We start from the raw sequence: 22,127 nt of genomic DNA, 5'->3' as shown, positions 1-22,127 counted from the left end.
GATTCTGTGATTCTATGATTACCAAGTTCACATCGTCTTTGTAATAATGGTGAGGTATCTTTCCAACATCTGTAGTTCTTAGATTACCTGATTGCACAAGTGGTTTTCATTATACATTTTACTTCAGCTGAACTCTTCCAACTCTTTCTAGACTACAACAGCAGATCAGCTGCTTGAATTCTTTAAGCAAGTTGGAGAAGTCAAATTTGTGCGAATGGCAGGTGATGAGACGCAACCAACGCGATTTGCCTTTGTGGAATTTGCAGACCAAAATTCTGTACCTCGAGCTCTTGCCTTCAATGGAGTAATGTTTGGAGACAGGCCACTAAAGTAAGAAATTAATTATTCATATGTCTGTTGAATGAGAGATTTCTTTGTGTCCTTATCCATTTGTGACATTGATGTGCAGGAAACTGCTGAGTGTTGTTTTTTTTTTTTTTCCCAATATAAGGACCTATTGTTAGCAAACTGCAACATTTTTATAAAGTCCAATTTCAAGGTTGGGCATAACTTCCTCTAAGAATAATATGGATGACATTGATTAAGGTATATTTATATTTAATCTTGAGGTGGTGGAAGCTGTAATACTGAAAGAATCTGCAAAGTCCTTAGTACTAGTTAAGTGTTCTATATGATGTGTATGTAGGTAGTAAGCCTTAATGTAGAGATTGGATCTGAAATAAAGAAATAGATTCCTAGGCTTTTGCTAGAAAATATTTTAACACAGAAATATCATGCCTCATTTATTTGAAAGTGGTAGGATTTGAAAGCAATAAAAGGCACTTCAGATACTTAGAAGAGATGTGTTAGGAGAAATCTGTAGTTTTGCTGAACTTTGAAGTTTTTAATCATACATGAAAGTTTTAGGTGTTTTCCTTTCTCAGTTGCTTTTCATTTTCCCTTTTTAAGTGTTTTGGAGTGAAAGGTTTTATTTTTGCTTAATTTAGAATAAATCACTCCAATAATGCAATTGTGAAGCCTCCTGAAATGACGCCACAAGCTGCAGCCAAGGAACTGGAAGAGGTGATGAAGAGAGTAAGGGAAGCCCAGTCTTTCATATCTGCTGCTATTGAGCCAGGTAGTTATATTTTATTCATTACCTAACAGGCATGTTCTGTGTGTACCTTTTTAAGAGCATTTTCAGACACAGGAAGAGGGTACTCAAAGGTGGACAATATGTGTTGGGGGTAAAAAAAAAAGGAAGATTATGAAAACTGTTTTAATGAACAGAGCAGTGGAATGAAGCTGACTTTATTTCATCGTGTCTTGTTTTCGGACACATGCTCACCGAATGTTTTCAAAACCAAAAAGTTAATACTAAATTAATACTTGATGCTTTTTGTGTTTGAAATGCTTACAAACTTTTAAAAGAAAATACTTTATATTTTGTTTTGTTCTCCTCTAGCACCCATTAATTCCACGGTTTCATGACCAGAGGGAGCTAGCATGGTTCTGAAAGTAGTAATACTATGCTTTCCTTGTCTGCAGCAGGTTAATTTTGTCCCTGTGCTATGCTCTTTTTCTTGATGGCTAAAGACTGTTTGCATCCTCATAGCAAATGGGATCGGAGAATGCATTTTGGATAAAATTTACTATGTTGTAAAGGTCTTGTTCATCCAGATTGGTTCCCTGATCCCTATTAACACTGAAGTGCCAGGTCAAGGAGGAAGGGCTTGGTGGGTGAAGAGATTAGACAGACATTTCAGTGCTGTTTTATGCTGACTTAAACTGATTGGAAAACCACAGCATAAAAAAAATTCTCAACTCGTTAAACTGGCAGTTGAGATCCTCCTTTTTCTTTTCATCAGTGAGACTTTGCCATTCCTTTAACAAACTAGACGTTGTCTACGTAGGTTAGATAGTACGGAGTTCTTTTTTTTTTCTGGGGGTGGGTGGGTATTTTGTGTTGGTTTTTTAGGGTTGGAAGAAAAATAGCTCTAGCACTTCCTCAGTGTTAAGCAGCAGAATAACAATCTTTCAGAGTCTGAACCAAAGTCTAGTGAGGTCACTGTTAAGATTTCTGTTGATTTCCTGGACTTTGGATCAAACTTTTCGCCTTGTTCTCTCCATCCCTTCCTCCTCCAGAACAATATTTGAGGAATAAAACTTCAATATTTGTACAGTGGCTGAAATACATATAAGTATAGAAAATACTAATTATTATTTACATTTTTACGTTTGTTTTCAAAATTGTGCCCTCTAAATTTACTCTATTCTTCTCAGGTTTTTTGTTTTGTTTTTTTTTTTTTTTTTTAAAGAAAGTAATTGTATGAAATAATAGACCAAGAGGAGAACATGTTGTGATCTTGTGCATTGTGGCAGCAACATAAATCCCATTCCTAATAGCTGTTTATAATTATAGCTGTTTATAATTATCTGGTTTATGTGTACTGCTGCAGGATGGCTGCACTCAACGAGTATATGCAATGACTTTCTTGGATGTTTCTGAAGGATATTTGCAAAGAAGGAAGATGTGCAAAGAGTAGGCCCCTTGCACTATATGTGGTACATTCCACTTGTGCCAAATTGTTAACTGGGATCTTTAAATGTTCTGAGCTTACACTGCAAAGTGGTTTTTTCCTCTCAGAGTCTGGAAAGAGCAGTGAAAGAAAAGGCGGTCGATCTCGTTCCCATTCTCGTTCAGAATCCAGGTCTAGCTCAAAATCCCGATCTAGAAGGAAAAGATCACACTCAAAGCACAGGTAGGTATGGTTTTTATTTTGGACTAAGAGATCATGCTGGGTGTTTTTGAGTGGTGGTTACTGAAATCTCTAACTGCATTATAAGGCAGGTATCCTTGTAGAGAAGGTTACTAAATTACACTGAGCGGATCAGAGTAACCAGGAACTTTGAACAGATACTCTTTCACTCCAAATGCTGAATGTTTTCAGGATTACTTTCAATTAAAACACACTAGAAGGCACTTTTTGTGCCATGTAGCATAACCATTCCTATAGGTTGCTGGTACATTTTTGTGCCACGTAGCATAATATAATTTTGTGACCTGTATTTTAAAAAGAAAGAGTTGAACAAAATCTGTTTTGTGGATCGAACATGTGGTTTACTGTTAACACCCTGAGCGGGTGGGTTGGCTGGTTTTGCTAGTAAAAGTTCCTGATGTCCTGAACTTCTAAATATTGAGTTAACAAATGGAGTATTTTTATTTACTGTACTGTAAATGAGAAGCTGTGGTTTTTAAAAGGAGAAGAACAAGGCTTTAGGGGGCAGTTTTTCGTTTTTCAGATTTTGTTTGCTATATTTATTCAGTTCAGGGCTGCATCCTTTCATGCATTGTCTTTTAACAAGGCAGCTAGAATTCTTGCAGATAGAGAAAAGCTGGCCAGTGGGAGTTACCGTCAACTAACTGTAGTACCAATCAAATATGAAACAAGAGCAGGCTTCAGTTTTGCAATGGCAGGACACCACAGTACACGTTACCTAATGACATCAGAATATGAGGTCCCTTTTTAATGCAAGAAGAATAATTTTGATACTTTGTTATTGTTTGCTTCTCTGCTGTTTCTCTAAATCAGGATGTAACTGAAAGCCACTCTTAGTTTTGTGTAACAGTGCAGTAATCTCAGTACTGTTTTGTGTTGACACAAACCAGATTGAGTTTTAGACGATAAACTTGGATTTTTTTACTTGTGGAAAATCTGTGCTTTAAACAACTGTTGATGTTATATTTTGTTTTCTTTTTTTTAACGACTTACCACTGCTGCTGTCAGTTTTGAGAACATGCTGGAAAAAGGCCAGTCTAATCTGTTGAGGCAACTGCATCCCTAAGAATTAATTATCCTTATCACTTCCCTGTTTCACTGTTTTATGAAATGCTTAAATCATTTCCATCTCTATGATACAGAGTTTATTCAAGGTCTCACTTTATCTCAGTTGTAATTAGTTTACCCTGTAGCTAGTTTATATTTCTGTGCTGATAAGTGGAGCAAAGCTGTAGGTAAAAAAAGGCCACCTTTCCTCTCGGTATGTATCACTCTGTGTATCATGAGCTGTAGAAGACAGGTGGAGCTGGTATTTTTTGTACCTTCCTGTTCTTCAGAATGTGTTGAGTAATATACATGGCCTTTCTGTCTTTGGTAAGTCAAACTTCATGGTACCCTAACCTCTCGGCAAAGTATCCAATTATGTGTTTTTTAAAACTTAATATTCAAATTTTTGAATATTTTCTCATTTTTGCTTTTCTAGGGAGTATGATCTACCAAAAATAGGGAATATTCTGGAAAGAAAGAACACAGTAATTTTTGTGTTGTATTTTCTTCATCAAATCTGTGACTATACTATATATGTTTATCAGAAGACTTAGATTTTATAGAGAATTTCTTCCTTACATCCAAACTAAATCTCCCCTCTTTCAATTTAAACCCCTTAACCCTTGTCCTGTCACTACAGGCCCTTCTAAAAAGCCCCCCCCCAGCTTCCTTGTAGCCCCTTCAGGTACTGGAAGGTGCTATAAGGTCTCCCCGGAGCCTTCTCTTCTCCAGGCTGAACAAGCCCAACTCTCTCAGCCTGTCCCCATAGCAGAGGTGCTCCAGCCCTCGGAGCATCTTCGTGGCCTCCTCTGGACTCGCTCCAACCAGTCTATATCCTTCTGATGTTGGGGGCCCTGGAGGTGGATACAGTACTCCATGTGGGGCCTAACGAGAGCAGAGTACAGGGGCAGAATCCCCTCCCTCGACCTGCTGGCCACGCTTCTCTGGATACAGCCCAGGATATGGTTGGCCTTCTGGGCTGTCAGCGCACACTGCCGGCTCATGTTCAGCCCCCCGGGCCCTTCCCCCCGGGCCTGCTCTCTATCCACTCTCTGCCCAACCTGTACTTGTTCTTTCTTACATTTGAAATCCATGCTAGCAAATCCTTTCAATGGAGAAGGTAGCTTGTCTAAATGCTGAACCACAGACAGTGGTGAGGTTTTTTTTGTTTGATTTGGTTTTTAAAGTTCATGTAAATTGGAAGGCTGGAGAACAAAACAGAAAGAGGCCAGTTAAAACCACCTTTCTTCAGTGATCAGGAGTGCAGTAAGTGACTGGGCCTGGAAAAGAAACTGTATTTACCTTTTTAAGCTGTTAGAAATTGTCTATAGTAGATTTTCTTTAATTAATTTACTATGGACAGCTATCCCAATATGGCATGAAATTACAGTGAAACACAAGTATGACTTCAATGGTGCATTGTTTCAAAGGAGGGCATGTACACCCGGTGAAGCATGAAGTGTCCGTATTTGCAAAAATGTTGGTAGACAGTATGTCACTGAGGTGTAACTATAATTTTATGTACTGAAGCAAGATTTATGCTTATTTTTCCTTTTATCATTGACCTAATTTGTTTAAAGTTGCAATATTGAAGTATTTTTCTTCTGGTATTATTCATGTAGAAGTAGATCTGGCAACAGATCGCTCTCAAGACACAAGGACAGACGTAGATCCAGAAGTCCCCTGAAAAAACGGTCTAGATCTAGGGAAAGGCGGAAATCAAGAAGTCGCTCTCGTTCTCGGTGAGTTCCATTCCTTTGAAATGATACTGCTGCTCTTAGCATACAGTACAGAGTTTTTGGGAAAAAAAAAATCTAGCAAACCTTTAAAGGTGGTAAAAGGTGAGATCGCTGAATGCTTTAGCCTGTCCCTAGGTTTTGTCTGTGGGACAGAAGGATAGAAAGTAAATTTAATGCTGACTGTACTTGTTTTGGCTGGGATAGAGATAATTTTCTTCACAGTAACTCACAGTAACGGTTTAAACCACCACACTGAAGTGCTTGATACCGAAGTCTAGTGTACATTTTTACCAACATGCGAGCTGCCAAAAGTAGGTGACTTCAGTTGTCAGAGTTCAACCAATAGATTAGGAATGTTCTGTGTAGCCTGTCCAACCCACAAAAAAAGGTAGATGATGCTTCTTTGTTCTGTATCTGTTGAGAAGGTGGGATTTAGGCTGAACTTGATCCGCATTCTGAGGACACGTATAAAGTTTTTGTACATGAGCTTTTGTTTTCGCCCTTGGCTTTGTCATATTGGCCGTATGCTTCTGTGGGCACAGATGTGTGAGTCTGCTATATGGCATATCTGCATGTCCAGAGCTATTATAGCTGTATTTTACCTCGTCTGCTAATTTTTAAGTCTGATCATGTAGTTATTGAACTGTGAAATTCCAACAAGATAATAACATCATTCTCTGAGGGGTGAAGTAGTAAATAATCACAGAAGTGCTTATGAAAGGAGCTTCATGAATAGAAGTCTTAGTACTGTTCTGTTTCATCTCTGTAATTCCCTTGATCCCTTTAAAGGGAGCTTCATACTCAGGTTGTGCAGTTGCCTCTTGGTTTTTGAGAGAGGATGTTTTGTGGGAAAAAGAACTGCAGATCTGTGGACCTTAGTGGAAAAAAGAATAGGCTAGTTAGCTTGCTGGGCTTTATTGATGGATCCTTTCGATTCTCTATAACTGTAGTATGAAGTTTCTTGAGATAATCTGCTTACTGGAAGGGGCAAGTCCAGTGAAATCTCGGTCATAAATTACCTGGAAGGCACTTGGGTCATAGTGAGACTCTGCTATTGCAGGGATTGCATTCTGTCTCATCTTTGTGATCTTACATTCTTTCTCTGAGGCTTCTAAAGAAGGATTTGCCACAACCTGATGGGAACCAAAGTTGTCAGGTTACAGAGCATACAGCAGCCGACTATTTATTAGCAGTTGAGTAGAAGATATAGCCAAACACTACTTCTGTTGAAGAAAGGTGGAGGCCATGCTTAGGACCTTTCATGTGCGTACTTTGAGAACCTTTAAAATTCCTAGACTAGGTACCAGTACCTATAGACACAGTAACTTCTGTCAGTCTCGTTCTCTTGGATACGTAAAGGCCTGCTAATCAACTTTGTCTCTTGTGCTTTCTCCTGTCTCTCTCTGAACAGTTGTTCATTTTCAGGCAGGTCCAGGGGTTGTGTGTCTCCCTGCCTGATAGGAAAGATGAAGTCTTGCGCTTCCAGATAATACTATACCAAAATGTAATCTTCCAGCCACGGCTGTGATCTAATCAATTTTTGTTTGGCTTGACAACTGGAACATCACTTGGAATTTTCCTCACTATGTTTCTTTCTATGAACATGTATGATTCTGACTTGTTCGTTATCCTGGCTTCTGTTTTCACTGTATTAACAGTCTTTCAGTAGTTTTCAAATTCCTAACGACATACTGACGATTGAATCATCTTGAGTTTTGGCCTTTGGCCTTTTGAGGGAATTTGAAATTTTATCCCTGTTTTTTATTTCTGTGTATTGATTGTTGTTGAATGTACAAGTAGTTCTGGGATATCTGGGTGAGAGGACACCAGAATAAAGACTTATGTCAGTCAGCTATCGTTAATCATATGGGGGTGGCTAATCTGCAGTTCAGTTTATGTGGACACACTTTCAGCAGAGAGTGGATTTACAGATTGTAGAGTTTGTCTTACTCCTGACAAAATCTAGAAAACTTACGTACGTATAACAACATAACTGTGGTGAAAAAGACGTATTATCTCCAAGTGTAATAACATTGCTCTGAAGATCAGTTTGATTTGATTTTGACCTCCCCTTGTCAGTTTGGTTTCCAAATTTTTCCTAACTATATAACCTTTTCCCCATGGTGAACAGGGGTGGAAAATAAAAATCCTGAATAATAAGGTTTTCAACAGACATGCTTACTTTTATCTTGAGCAATTAATTTATGCTAAAGAGTTAGTTGTAATTTTAATTGGGAAGTTGAAAGATGAATTAATGGATTTGTGTTTGGCTTTTCACAGGGACAAGAAAAGAGACAAAGAAAAGGTCAAGGAAAAAGAAAAGGCCAAAGAAAAGGAGAGAGACCGAGACAAGGAGAAGGAGAGAGGTTTTTTTTGGGAAAGAGAGCGAGATAAAGAGAGAAACCGGGAGAAGGAAAGGGAGAGGGATAAAGAGCGGAACAAAGATCGAGAGAGAGTCAGAGACAAAGATAAGGATAGGGACAAGGATAAGGACAAAGATAGGGACAGGGACAAGGAGAGGGAAAAGGAGAAAGATAAGGAAAAAGATAGGGAAGAGGTAGACCAGAACAAGGAAAAAGAAGATACTGACAAAGAGGGGGAGAAGGACAGAGAGAAGATTAAGGACAAAGAAGGAGATAAGGACAAAGAGAAGGACAGAGACAAAGAAAAGGAAAAAGATGGGGATAAGGAGAAGGAGCGAGAGAGAGAAAAAGAGAGAGATGATAAAAAGAAGAAAGATAAGAGGTCCAGAACACCCCCAAGAAGCTATAGTTCTTCAAGAAGATCTCGTAGCTCCAGCAGGTTTGTTTAGAATTTTTTCATGCTTTTGTTATGACTTCCCAGTTCAGTGAGACACCATCTAGTTTTTATGTATCGATATCAACACGTCTCTCACTAATGAAATTTATATTATTTCTGTTTCATGGATTTCCCCATGAAGTAAAATCTATTACAAAAGCTCTGTATGATACCTGACAGAACAGTTTCTTGGGTGGCTGCTGCCTGCTTTCACATAACCATGTAGTATAGTCCTTGAGGACAGTAAATAGGTGATACGTATGCCATTTGTCTGTGCTGGAACCATGCAAAAGTTCTGATAAAGCAACATCACACATCATTTTGTCTTGATGAAAGTTGGAGTCACTGTTCTGTAGTTCCTTGGTTCCTTACATACTGTACAGTGTTGGTCTGTAGATCTCACGAACAGCTGGGTCATAGTATTTGCCACTCTTCAGCTGGGTGGCTGCACAGCAGGAAGCAGGCATCTCACTTGGCTGGCTGGCCGTTCAGAAGGTGAACTGTCTTGGAAGATAAGGATACCTTGTTTACTGGGCCCAGTACTGTTGAACATCATCAGTGGCCTAGAGAGTGGAACAGAGTGCACCCTTGGCAAGTTCGCACACAGTGCAGAACTGGAGGGAGAAGCTGGTACACCAGCGGAATGTGCTGCCATTCAGAGAGACAGGAAAAAAGGGCTAAGAGTCTTACCTCCTGAGCTTGAACAAAGAGAAAGGCCAAGTCCTGTCCCCCGGGCAGGAACAGCTCTGTTGCACCAGAACAGCATGGGGCTGACTGGATGGAAGGCTGCCTGGCAGAAAGGACCTGGGGGTCTGTTCCTTTGTTATGTTAGTCTTATTTTCTGAAAAGAAATTGTGAATAGGTTGGACTAGAGAGTCCCAGTTAGCTTGCATTTAGGGTCATCTGTTTACTTTGGTGATTTAGATGATTACAAACCTTCCTGGAGAAGATTATCCAGTGAACTGGCATATCAGCTGCTTGGATTTATAGTGCAGAACTAGGTTGGGACTGGTTTTGGAGATGCTGATCCTTTACCTGGCAAGTGTGAAATACTGGACAAATAGTCATTTTTCTGGGGAAGAGGTGGAGGTGGAATAGGACATACAGGACCTTCTAAGAACGAGGAGGCAACTGACCTTGCTTTCCTGACAGGCAGCATGCAGGGTCTAGAAATCAGATGACCAGTGGAAGAGGAGGATGAGGCTCCTTTTCCAGCAGACAGCTACAGGCAGGCTAGCAGAGGAGATAGGTGGGAAATGTTAGTTCTGTGTGTGATTAAGAGACACAGGATCACTGTCAAAGTCTTCAGACTTGTTTTTTCTTAAGTTTTGCTACATTAGTATTGCTTAAGGTCATTAAAAATCAGGTGCACAAAAATCTTTGCATAGGCAGATGTAATAGAGAAGGGAACGAATACTGTCAGGCACAGTTGTAGTTCTTCAGCTTGAAATACTAAGCTCGGAAGATGGAAATCAGATTTAAACAGTTAAAGAGTTTCTTGTTTGAAAATAATTACTGAGGCACTTGGTTACTCACAGATATGTATGCTGAAAGGCAAAATGAAGTGGGGAATATACTACTCCGTGTAGCCCAGGTGGGAACACTGTCAGAATAATATGTCAGTTTCCAGTATCCTTATTTGAGAAAAGGTGATGATAAATGTGGTGGTGTTCAAAATGGGATGCATGTTAACTCGCGAACAGCGGATCAGTGACTGGGTTATTTTCTCCATGGTTGTGAGGCCACTTTGTATTTTTGATTGCCAGAGATCAAATCAAACTTAAGAGCTTGCTGAACAAAATAGCTGTGCAGCTTCAGGAGGTCATGGTAGATTATATTGTCAGAATATCAATCCAGATAGTGACAGGCGGATCTTAATATATCCATTTCTAATTTAATGTAATAACTGTTGATTTTATGGCCTTTCTAAATATTGGAGGTATAAATATTCACAATTAATGGTGTGAATTGCAAAAACTGTTATGTGTAATTGCAACTTTTGTGCCATATCTTGAAGGGCCTTCTCAGTTTTTTAATTCCCTGGTTTTCTTTGATGTTTCTTCCTCTTTGCTTTTCCAGCTCTGTGAAGAGGTGATAGGAAAAAGTCATCTCACTTTGACAGAGATAGGTCCTACATCTATGTTAAATGAAGCTTTACTGGTTCCATTTCTGCTTTATTTTAACATGTGCCTCAGTATGTTTGCAAGCCAGTATTTCATGTTTTCTGATCATGTTTCAAGATCAGGCTCCGTAATAGCAACTTCAGCAAATTCCATGTATCTGTGTAAAATGTCTGTTACCTAAAATGCTGCAAGTTCTTCAGTGTGTTACAGAATGGTGACATTCTGTTTGCTGAACAAGGCCTGCCAGAAATACAATAAATAACAACTTACTTACTCTGATTTTGACAACAGCTTGAGCTTCCTTTTGCACTGTTTGCTTCTAAACCAACAGGAATGCTAGCTCATGTGTTTAGGAATTAAATTCCAGCCAGGCTGAACTGAAATTCCAGTGATCTTCTGGTTTGTAATGTTAGGTTTTGAAGTTAGGTTTTGAAGTTCTTATTACTCAAGATACACCTTTTGTCTTAATGTGGCTCTTCATTCAATTGGATTCTTTTCCTTACTGAAGAAACTCTTAATACAGGCCTAGTGAATTCAGTGCGTTTCCATTGTTACTGTGTGTAAGTACAGGCAGGCGAGGACAAACAAAAAACTGAAATCTGAAAGGGCACAACCTTTTTCTTCTGACTGTTATCCTCCCCTTTCCCACCAAACTGAAACATACAAAATTTTTTTGTAGTTCATGTATTGTTGGTGCTATGTAATGTTTATGTAATGTAATCCCCTTTTAAAGAGGGATGTTTACTTATTTGTTTGTCACAGAGCTTTCTGTTTTTATCTGGTTCCTGAGTTTATTATGATCTTGCATTTCTTGGTCCTGTAGAGAGAGGCGTAAAAGGAAGAGTAGAAGTCCCTCCAAGTCTCCTAAAACGTCCAAAACAACAAAAAGAAAGTCTTCACGAACTCCTTCTCCAAGAAGGTGAGCTTGATGTAACCATAAAAGTTAATGAGCTGTAAAGGAGGAAGAATTTACAGTATTTTTATTGTTTTACTGCCTTTGCACTAGTCATCTCAGGTTATTTCAGTTGGTCAGTATGATTCAGTTTTAATTTCAAACAAAACAAGAACAGAACGAAAACCGTCATGGATTCGAGCTTTGGTATGCCTTCAACTAGAGAGTTTCAAATCTGTCAACAATGCAAATTTTGTTCAAATAAGTAAAAACCCCTCATCAGATGCAGATTAATTTGGTCTTCTCTTTGCAAACATCCTGTGTACTGAGTACATGCATTCTTTAGCTCTCTTCAGTCAAAAAATTCCCTTGTCTTTATGAGGGTTTTTTTTCTAAACTTTGGGTTTTTTTTTTTAAACCCTCAGATGGGAGTTTAGTTGCAGTTAAATGGTTTGAATATGGTTGCTGTTGGATCAAATTCTGAGTAAAAATTTTCTTAAACAGAAACAAGAAAGAAAAAAAAAGAGAAAGAGATACAAATAATGAAGGAAAAGAAAGAGAACGCTCCACCTCCAAGAAAAAAAGTAGTAAAGAGAAAGAGGGAAAGGAGAAGTCTGACAAAAGCAGCACTGCTTTGAAGGTAAGCTGTGTGACCAAGTGATGAGCTGAGGGAAGCGGTACTAGTGGGGCCATTATTAAAATTCCATCCCTTCTTTCTTTTTCTCCTCTCTTCTATTTGTCCTGTTTTCCTTACCACATTATTATCATTTGAGTTTAGCTTTTGCCAGTTGGAGACCTACAGTTGGTGCTAGTGGGCCAGTTTGGTAAGTCTCCATGTTTGAATTTCACCGAACCTATAGGAGCTGGTGTGAATAGGTCAGAGAAACACTTAGTTTTGGTTTCTCTTTGCTGTTCTGTGCCACGTAAGGACTTGACTGGCTGCCTATCTGTATGAGCAAGCGGGAGGCAGACTGTGTAACTGAGGAGCAGCGTTCAGGGACAGCTTGGCTGCCAAGTAAAAAAAGATTACATCTCAATAAATTTAACTCTGCAGTTCAGCCTCCCCCTGGTTTGTTTGGTCCTGGTCTGCATACTGGACTCTCTGGGAGTAGAGTTGAAGATCTGGGGAAGAGTGGTATGGGCTTTTACCCTGCAGAACAGAACTTGGTATGATTAAGAAAGGAAACATCTTCAAATTGTTTAATCCTAAAATCTGAAAAACAGTATACCTTTGAAGAGTAGTTTGTCTGTAGTCAGATTTATTCAAGTGTTATAAACTGGCTGGTTTACGTGACTTTGTCCACATGCTTAAGTAATTATCTTTCCCAAGAACTCTCTTAAAACACATCAGATGGCTGCCACAAAGTATGAAAGAAAAATTTCATCCTATTTAATTTAGAAAATACAGTGAAGTCTTAATTCTGGAGCGGCACCTTGTCAGCCTCATAATGCTGCTTGTTCTGTTTTTTTCTGAATATTGATGATAAAGACACATAACTTTATTGCAATGATTTCTTAGATGACGGGTTGCTATATGTGCCTAATTTAAGCCAGTTGTAAAGAAAGCTGCTTTTTTTAAAAAAAAAAAAAAACAAGCTACTGAGCTGACAACTCTATTCTAAAAATTGCTGAGACAAAATAAGCATGTAAAAATTGAGATAATAAAACTACCAAGAGTTGGTTGGAAGGCATCCTGTAATGCTAAGAATACGATTTTTGTGTGTGTGTGTGAAATAATTTTTTCTTTGGCAGGACAAAGATCAGAGTAAAGAGGATCAGAATTCAGAAACTGATAAGGAAGTAGACAACAGAGATACACAAAGGACAGATGAAGTCAAACTACAGCAGAATGGGAACTGTCAACCAAATGAAGAAAACCTCTCAATTAAAATGGAAGAGGTTTAAAGGAAAGAATTGACCTCTGAGTCAACTAAGGAATGAAATCCAAAGCTTTTTATTTCCCAGAATGAGGAATAAAATGTCAAAGCAATCAACCTGAACGTGTTGATAGTACTAGTAGCTCTTCCAGTTCTTGTGATAGCTTTGTTGTTGTCTTGCTGTAAAGCAGGAGAGCACGGACCAGTAGTTATACCATGAAAAGGCAGATGCCATCAGAGCTATTCATCTCTGAAAATCCATGCATTTCCATGACGGCTGTACTTATTTGTAAAACGATTTATGTTAAGTTTTGCCATAAGCTGTTACAAATAAGTAGAAACTGAAAGATGTAAACCTGTACTACCCAAAAAACCATTGAAGATATGCATTGGAGGTTCTTTAAAATACTGCTTGTTGATGAATTTTGTTTTGCTTTACCTTGTGGGTTAAAAAATCCACAAAAACGTCAGTGTGTACTGTTAGATGTGCTTGGAAATGGTGCATAAATATACACACTTTCTTTTGTTGTAAATGACAGCTGTAAGGAAAGTGTTCTTAAACATAAACACAGTTTTACGGTTCTTATATTAGATACCCAACAAATGGTTTGTTTTGAATTTGCTCACTGCTTGAGATTCTTGGGTTATGTTATTTAAAAGAATTTCTTACTAATATCCCTACAATTAATATTTCTTTTACATTATTTGAAAAATGCATGCTACTAATGTTTCTAAAAGGAACATTGCCATGTTACAGATAATAGGTTAGCTTACTGGGTTACTTCGGGGTTGTTTTGTTTGTTGTTTTCTTTTGTCCTTCTGGAAGTGAGCACACCTGTATGATATTGTCAGAACTTACAGCTTTGTTTTGAGCCGTACTGCAGTGTGTCTGTTCAGTTGCAAATAGTACAGGTGCCATTAGGAAAATAAATTTTTCTTATTTGTTTAAAAAATAAAAAAAACACAAACATGGGAGCACAAGCAGAAGCTTTAGTGCCTTCTTAAAATGTGGTATTTTCTAGAAATGTATATGTGCTGTTACTCATTTTTAGCTAAATCTTACATGATCTCTATTGCTATTTTGCTGCCCCCGCCATACTGTAGACAGGAAGGCAAGTGATTTGTCAGGACAGCTGTAGGAGTCACTTGTTAGTGAATACTAAAGTTACGTTTTTACTTTTTATTTTAGAAGAGATTTATAGATGAAAGCGAAGATGCAATTTGGGGACCATCACTGTACAAGAAGAGTAGCTGAATACAAAGCATTTTCTCATCACCTGCGTCAAAGACAGTCCTTTAGGCATTTTATTCTACATTTGGATGGCCTTAATTGTTACCTCTCCATCTTCTCCAGTATCTGTTGGGTGATATAAAATGAATTGTATGCAAAGAAGGGGGGAATAAATAATGTGGGGGAAAAAAGTTCTAATTTACACAGGAGTTATATGGTAGAGATTCTTTTTTCATTCTTTGAGGAGAAAGAATGTAAGAAGAGAACGGCAAAGCAGATATTTTTGTTAAGGTAAAACATGGCTTGTGTTCTCTGAAGTAATTTAATCACATGAGATTTCTGAAGAGTCATACCTCTAAACTCACCTATACCTAAAATTGGGTAGATTATTTTTAGTACAACTTAACACAATCAAATGACTTAATTGCCTTACCTCATGGGAAGAGTTATTTCTTTCAGTTTTAAAAGAAACCTTGATAGCATTTGTTTTCAGTTTGTTTTTATTTTCCTTTGCATAGTTAATTCTTCCAAAATAAAATTTTTTTAAAAAGCAGCATATTACGGGGAATGAAAAGTTTTGCCCAGTTCCTAAGGTGATGAAACCCAGTTTGACTGCGAAGCTGCTTAATCACTCTTCATTTTCAATAGGATTTAATGTTCTTGCCACTGTGTACACTTAAGGCTATATGAAATGCTTTACCATGTAAAGTATAGACAGTCATTTTTGTGATGTTCAAGCCACCTGCTGTTGGCTGGTAAACAGCTTATTCTGCTAAAAGAATGACAAATCTGTGTGCTTACAGGGAGACTGTGAAGGATTGTGTCTAGGAGCAATAGCTGACTTATTCATGACGTTCAGGTAGCATAGAGCGAACAGATTGTATACTACTTGTCTGCGGTACCATTTCACTAATAAAGTATTTCAGAGGGAAGTTTTTCCTGGTACTACTTACTAAAGGCATATTTTTAACTGATCTGGTCTTATTCAGGCAGCTTCTTTGATTTGAAACGTGGATACCAGTGAAAGTGTGCATGTATCATAAATAATACCTTCGAAAAGCTGAGTTTCTCCTTTGGAAGGGATTAGAATTCTTGCAGTGTGTCATGTTTCAGCTGACGTTATTTTGATTTTTCTCAAGTTTTGTTGTCCTGAAATTGCGTAGCTCTGCTGTGTGTCAGCGAAGGATTGTGCACAGTTAGCTGAGGAGCATGCCTTTGGAAATGAACAGTTACGGGTGGCAGCCTTACTAGCTAACGTACCGCACGCGTAAGTCCGCGCACAGCGCGCTGTTACGTTGTATGTGAATTAATGGTTCCCGTGGAAAAAATAGCCCCGTTCTTAGGAAAAGGCAAAACCCCAAAACAGCCAACCACCAAACACACGCATTTCCTCCCCACCTCAAGTCGTGTTTTCTTAGAAGTGCTGTATTTCTGGATTTGCTTTGTAAATACTGTGCAGATCTGTGAGGTAGTTAAGTTCTGTCTGTTCGTGTTAGGTGTTTCATGGTTCCCCTGCTAGAGAACTAGTAAAACGCCTGTCTCCGCAGAGGGTAGCTCATGTTTAAACCGCTAGTGTAGCACAGTAGTGAAGCTCCTGCTTGCTCCAACAGGACCGTGTGCATCATCCGTTAAATGTGTCCATCTTCCACTGGAAGTCCGTCGCCTTCGTCGTTAAGAAGTTTGCATGCTGAGCTGCCGTGTCGGATTGCTTGGTTTTGCACTTTATAAATGAGATTAAACCGAGTGGAGGTTCTGGGGACAGTGTAGTTCATGGTAGCCGTATTGTTTTAAACGTTACTTCGTTTGAGTCAGCCTTTATTTGAAAATGTTGTGGCTCGTAATTGCTCAGAAAAGTGATGATAATGGTGCCGTTTTGCTAAGACCGTGTATAGCACATACGCGTAAGCTTCCATTAGTGACCACAATTGTATTTCACAACACTGATTCTGGAGTAAGGATGGGATTTTTCTTTGGGTTTTGAAAGAAGGTAGCAGGAGACAACTGCTGGTGGTGGGCTAAACAGGATTCCAGGCTCAAAATAGAGCTCTGTCTGTGACTTCGGTAAATTCATCCAAGTCCATAGGTTTACACAGGTGTGAGGGATGAAATTTTGTTTGCAAACACTGATAACAGTAGGGTATGTGAAGAATACTGTTGTTCATATTTCAGAATTGGAGTTCGGAGGGGAAAAAAAGCCCTTAGTTGGAAACTAGGAACATGTGAATAATAGCTGGGAAACCAGTGAGACGTGGGTTCTGCCTACTCATTAGTCACCAGCTAATTGTTTCGATGGCAGTTTCAGATAGATAGGTCTGAACTAGCTGTACATTAGCTGGCTAACAGCAGCACCTACACACAGCTTGGGTTCTGGAACGAGCTGTGGGCACTTGGGTGCGTTTGCTGGGAAGAAGGTAAACTCTCTAGCCCGTAGCATGCTTTGCTAGTGTTCTCTGGCCCAGTTACATCTAACGCCATACCTGGAAGTACTTTGAATCTCTGCAAATCTTTGTTAACATGGTAGCTTCTAGCTTGTACTGCTATTTCATAGTAGTTAATAGATTTAGGGATTTCTGTGGGTTGGGTTTTGGGTGTTGTTTTTTGGGTTGTTTTTTTTTTTTTGGTCTAAGGAAGAGAAAATAAGTAGACTGCTTTGTATGAAACGAGTTATTGTATACTTCATACTTGTCCTTATTACTATGGGGATTTTTTCATTCATGTGTGTATGACTGTTGCAAGCAGTAATGCCATAGTGATGTGTTTATCTTCTACTTTTAGGTCTGAAGCAGCTCTGCATCACTGTATTTTTTGTTAGTTTGTAATGAAACACGGAGTTCATGTATTTTAATTTTGCTAGCCATTCGCTTAGAGTTAAAAAAGAAAAAAAACAGACAAAAATCGTTTTGAATTTTGTAAATGTTAGTGTGGAAACTGCATTATAATGGTAAAACAAATAATAATCTTAAAGATGTGAATTCTGAACAGTGACTTGCAAACTGGGGGATATTATGGGTACTGCCTGCTACTTGGTGGTACTTTCAGTTTTATAGGAATGAATTATTGCCTTTGGTGTTGTCATAATTTTAAAAGTGAGAATTTGACTTAGTGACAAAAATGCTGAGATCTGTAAAAGGCTAAAACAATGTAAATCAGTAGGGATTTAGTTCAGAGACATGTAGATTTCTTGCCAGAGACTGGAGTGTAGACAATTGAAATATGTAGATACGATTGGTGTTACTACCTAAAGAGAATCTAAAACTTAATTTTGTTGGCTAGTATGTAAACAGGGAAAAAAAAGTTTTCAGCCTGTACCTTAGGTTTATTTTTATATGTTGAAAAGTGTAATTAAAATAATATTGAAAACTAAAAGCACTGTATAAAGGGGATTTTTTTTTCATGTAAGAGAAATACACTTTCAGTTGTGTTTGAACTTCTGTCTTTGCATGCAGTGTTTATTTCAAATTCAAGAATGCTCCATCTGTAGGTAAGTCCTGTTGCAGGATCCAAGCACACTACTATGGGTGTTCCTTCTGTATTCCCTTCAGTATAAAATAGTGTAAAAGCCTTGTCTGACATGATGTGGAAGCAGCTACTTTCCCCCTGGTTGGAGGAGACACAGCTGTAACACTTAGCTTCTGTATTAAGTAAATACCACTGTTCAGAAACTAGTTACGATCCCCAGTTCTCACAGTGTTTTCTGACACTGTGAACTCCTCACTGTCTAAGAGGGAAAATTTTTAAAAAGTTTTCTCACAAATTTTTTTGACTGTTTTATGACTGTTGAGCTTAATGCAGGAGAACATGGACAGCAAAACTGAGTTTTTAGCTGTTTGTACATTTTTCTTCTGGAAAGTTTCATCTCACTTTTTAAGAAATTAATTTCTTTCATTTATCTAGTGCCAAATTGGACACGAGACCAGGGATTTTTGGTGTACAAAGAATGTTCCATACTAATCTGGTGAATGAAATTATTCTGCCACCCAGAGGTTTACATGTGTCTTTTTTGACGCAAAAGGCAGTTACCAGCGATGGTAAAAAAATTGTCATCTGCCTTTCACTCAGTCCCTGATGTCATTAATGAGGCTGCCAGTTAGGTAGCTTTCTTTAGAAGAAGTAGTGGTTAGTGCTCTACTCACCAAAACCTTCCTTCGTGCAAAGATCTAAAACTCCGACTGCACCGATGAGTAAGTCGTGGGCCACTTAGAAATTGCTACTTCATAAATACATAATTTTCATAATAATTTAATCGGAAGGGTGAGTGATCTGCTCTGGAAACTCCAAGACAAACGCCTGGATGTGCACAGTTTGTGTAGTCAGCAAGTAGATCCTTTCTGGTGTTTTTCCCATTGATAGAGGATCCATGGTGAAAGTGCGATGCTGCGTGCACTGTTCACTGACTGGGTTCAGGTGTGCCCGGGGAACCAAAGCACCAGAGCAGCAAAACTACTATTTCCCTTCTCTGCATTTGATACTTCTCTTAGCAAAGCAGGTCTTGTAACTTCAATGAACATCCAACCAAACTTGTTCCATGTTGGTATATTTTCGCATTAATGCAGCACCTGGGAAGTGGTAGGAGTAAAGAAATGTCAAACACTGCTGTTAACGTTGTTGCTATTTTTGTAAATAAACAATGTCCTAAAGTTCTAATGTTGTCATAAACTCCCTCCCACTAAATTTGGTGAGATACAGCAGATGGCCGTGAGGTAATTCTGGTTTATTGGTGGTTTTGGTTGTGGGTTTTGTTTGTTTGGTTTGGTTTGGTTTGGTTTTTTTTTTTCTCCCCAGGCTACATCTGCCCCATAGAGTTAAGTGCGTGGTAAGTGATGGACTGCTACTGACGAGAGAATTACAGGAAGGGTGGTGAGGGGTTAAGAAATTGAATGTGTCGTGGTTTAGTTACAGAGGAGACTTCTGCGTCCCCTGGGTGAACAGGGGTTTTCTTCTCCAGAGAAAACTACCATAGTTCCTTCAGGGAGAACTTGTAGCTTTCGAACACTAGTGGTAAGTGTGGATGTATAGAAGTGTATGCCAAATTCCCCTTGTATTTTGAGGATCAGGAGTTCATGCAGAGCTTCTGACATTAACAGTACACATCAATTTGCCGCTATGGATACTTACATCTTAAAATTCACTGGTTTCAGTGCTTTATGTCTAAGACTCCAAATAAACAGGATGACAGCTGTGCCTTTATGGTGTGGGCCTGGGAGAGCTGGAGACTGCTTTATTGTGCCAGTTCTCAGATAATGTGGGACACGCAGTAAGTCGCTGAAATACTCTGTTCTTCACTCTTCTCATTTTATAACAGGACTTAGAATATTTGCTTTGTTCAACTGAAGTGTGGCAATGCTGAATTTATTAAAGTGTACTTCAGAATCTTTTGAAGGAACAAAGGGTTAGACCAGGGTCACTGTGCTGCACTGAATGCATAGAATTTGGTGTTTGTTTTCACTTTGTGGCTAAATGAAAGATGCTAGCCAAGTATTGTGCAAGGTAATTCATTCTAATAAAGCAGATTCCTTTTGATCATTTTTTACCTTGGGTAATTTATAGTTGTGAGGACTGTAGTTTCAGTAGATGATCATAAAACATAGAAATCCTATTTCTTTCATTTAAGAAATCCTATTCCAATAGTAGCTCATAACTGCGATTGGGAAGAGTGTTGTATCCCTTTTGAAGTGGTCATGTTTCATGGCTTCTGTGTCATTCTCTGCCTAGAAAATAAAAAATCTTTGCCTGTATGCTCTTTAGAGAGAGGGATTAATAGACATCTATAAAGAGCATGAAGGCATAAAAAATGTTTTTAGAGGCTGTGTCAGCCTTCCAGATCATAGTTCTCAAGAGCTTTATAAAAGCAGTCAAGCGTCATTTCTGTCCCATCCTCCCCAAGTTTAGAAGAGCATAAAGTGATGAGTAACTGTCCAAGCCTGCTGTTTCCACTGCCGATTGATCTCCTGACCTACAGGCGCACAGGAGATGTACAGTGCCCAACCTAGTGATCAAACCTCTCTGGCCATGATAATATGATTATTTATTCCATTGCTGCTGCTTGGTGCTGAGCTAATTGGAAGCTGTGACAGCATTGAGGTGGAGGAGGGGTTTCGGGGTGAGAACTGGAAGATTCAGTCTCCCCATTCCTTTTGTTTTATGAAGGGGTGAACTTATGTACTGTGAATTGAGGTAACTTTGAGATGGAGTGGAAGACCAGGTTATGAAGGGTTAATGAGGTTGAAGAGGACTGGTGAGGGAGTGGGTTGGTTGCAGTGTAAGACAGAGGAATGAAAGCAGTTTGCAGTGAGGTGCTGTTACTAGATGGGTACTTAGGTAGGATGCTGATTTGGGGCTTGCACAAAAACTTGGCTTTACCACTGTGATTCAACAACCTTTAACACCGTCCTTCCAGGAAGCTCCTACTTGTTCTTGCTTTTGGATCTCTGCGCAATATACACTCCCCAGCACAATACTTTGAACCAATAAACTGAAACCTTCCCTTTTTAATATGGTTCTGTGGATTGCTCACCAAGGCTTTGCAGTTTGGAGTCTGGGATTTGAAAATGTCATCATTCATTGCTGTGGAATCTGTTGTGCAATTTCAGGAAATACAAGTGTGATACCTTGTGTAGGAGGAGCATCTTCAAGAACCTACATGACGCCACTGTTTTTAGTACCCTACCACTGCTGGTTTGGTACCCTCATGCAGTAGTAATCTGCTGAAATGCACTGGAATGTGGTGTACCTAGGTATACATTAATAGGAGATACTCCACGTATGGGTTACAGGGCCTCTTCAGTCATGTCTGAAATAGCTTCATTTTGACTTCGAGGTCGTGCCCAGTTCATTCTCTGCTGCCCTGGACCAACACTAGGACACTGAGGCTGATGTATATTGGAGGTTTGCATTTGATTATGTGCAGCTAATTAGCTGATGAAATGTATTTGTTTGAACTGTATCTTCTTTTTTTGCACGGGGGGGGGGAAGGTAATTTAAAATCTTGGGAGCAGGAAGGTGCTTTTACTTAATCTAAATCAAGAGCAAATGAAGTCAGTCTGAACTCTTTTAACTCCATCTATGACTGCAATGAGAGCTTTGCCAGTGTAGAAAAGAGAGGGGAACTTAAGGTTGGATTCTGCGGACACACTGTTAGGCAGAGTACTGTAGTGCCAGTATGGGGTACTGGGCCTCACACCCAGCACGGCTGGTTTCAGGTCCTAGTCGTATCGGCACTGCTGGAAGGGCAGACTATGCAAGTGTAGGGGTATATGGAAGAATGGACAGTGCATCTTCCATTTTGTTCCTAGTGCTTGGAGCTCTGTCAGTCAACTTGCTTTCTGCATCCAAACCTTCCCATTTGTTCTTTGAAGCTTTCCAGTAACCAACCAGTTGTCATGTAGAGTGAAAGTGCACTTCCCTCGCAAGAGAGAAGTAACAATATATTTTATTGCTACAACAAAGTTTAATGATAAATGGTGGTTTAACAAGCTTTGGTGGCAAGGTACACTAGATAATTTGCTTCATAGAGGAGAGAGTCAGGCAAAACTATCAAAGACATGCTCCCAGTGAGCCATGAGGTTCAGAAAGGACCCCCTTGCTTTCTAAGCTCCTTCTTGGGGAGGAGTCTAGGTGCATCTGGATCCAATCCTACTCCTAGCCTTGGTCAATGGTTTACATCTAAAGGATGTCCCTCATCCAGAGGGACCTGGACAGG

The 22,127-nt window shown here is 39.2% G+C and overlaps 1 protein-coding gene across 1 annotated transcript; it reads left to right on the top strand.

Moving 5' to 3' along the window:
* Positions 1–151: 151 nt before the first annotated feature.
* On the top strand, positions 152–13,564 carry LOC104503915 (splicing regulatory glutamine/lysine-rich protein 1-like; the record flags this gene model as incomplete). Its single annotated transcript, XM_010156730.1, has 9 exons — positions 152–330; positions 948–1,078; positions 2,588–2,702; positions 5,390–5,509; positions 7,787–8,063; positions 8,148–8,308; positions 11,252–11,347; positions 11,825–11,960; positions 13,073–13,564. Coding segments are annotated over 9 exons (1,368 nt in total), but the record flags the coding sequence as incomplete, so codon positions are not given.
* Positions 13,565–22,127: the final 8,563 nt, after the last annotated feature.

The sequence above is a fragment of the Eurypyga helias genome, unplaced genomic scaffold (genome assembly GCF_000690775.1).
Source record: "Eurypyga helias isolate BGI_N326 unplaced genomic scaffold, ASM69077v1 scaffold25328, whole genome shotgun sequence".
NCBI classification, from domain to species: Eukaryota; Metazoa; Chordata; class Aves; order Eurypygiformes; family Eurypygidae; genus Eurypyga; species Eurypyga helias.
Note: the sequence above shows the minus strand (reverse complement) of the source record. Positions and strands in the feature narration are given on the sequence as shown.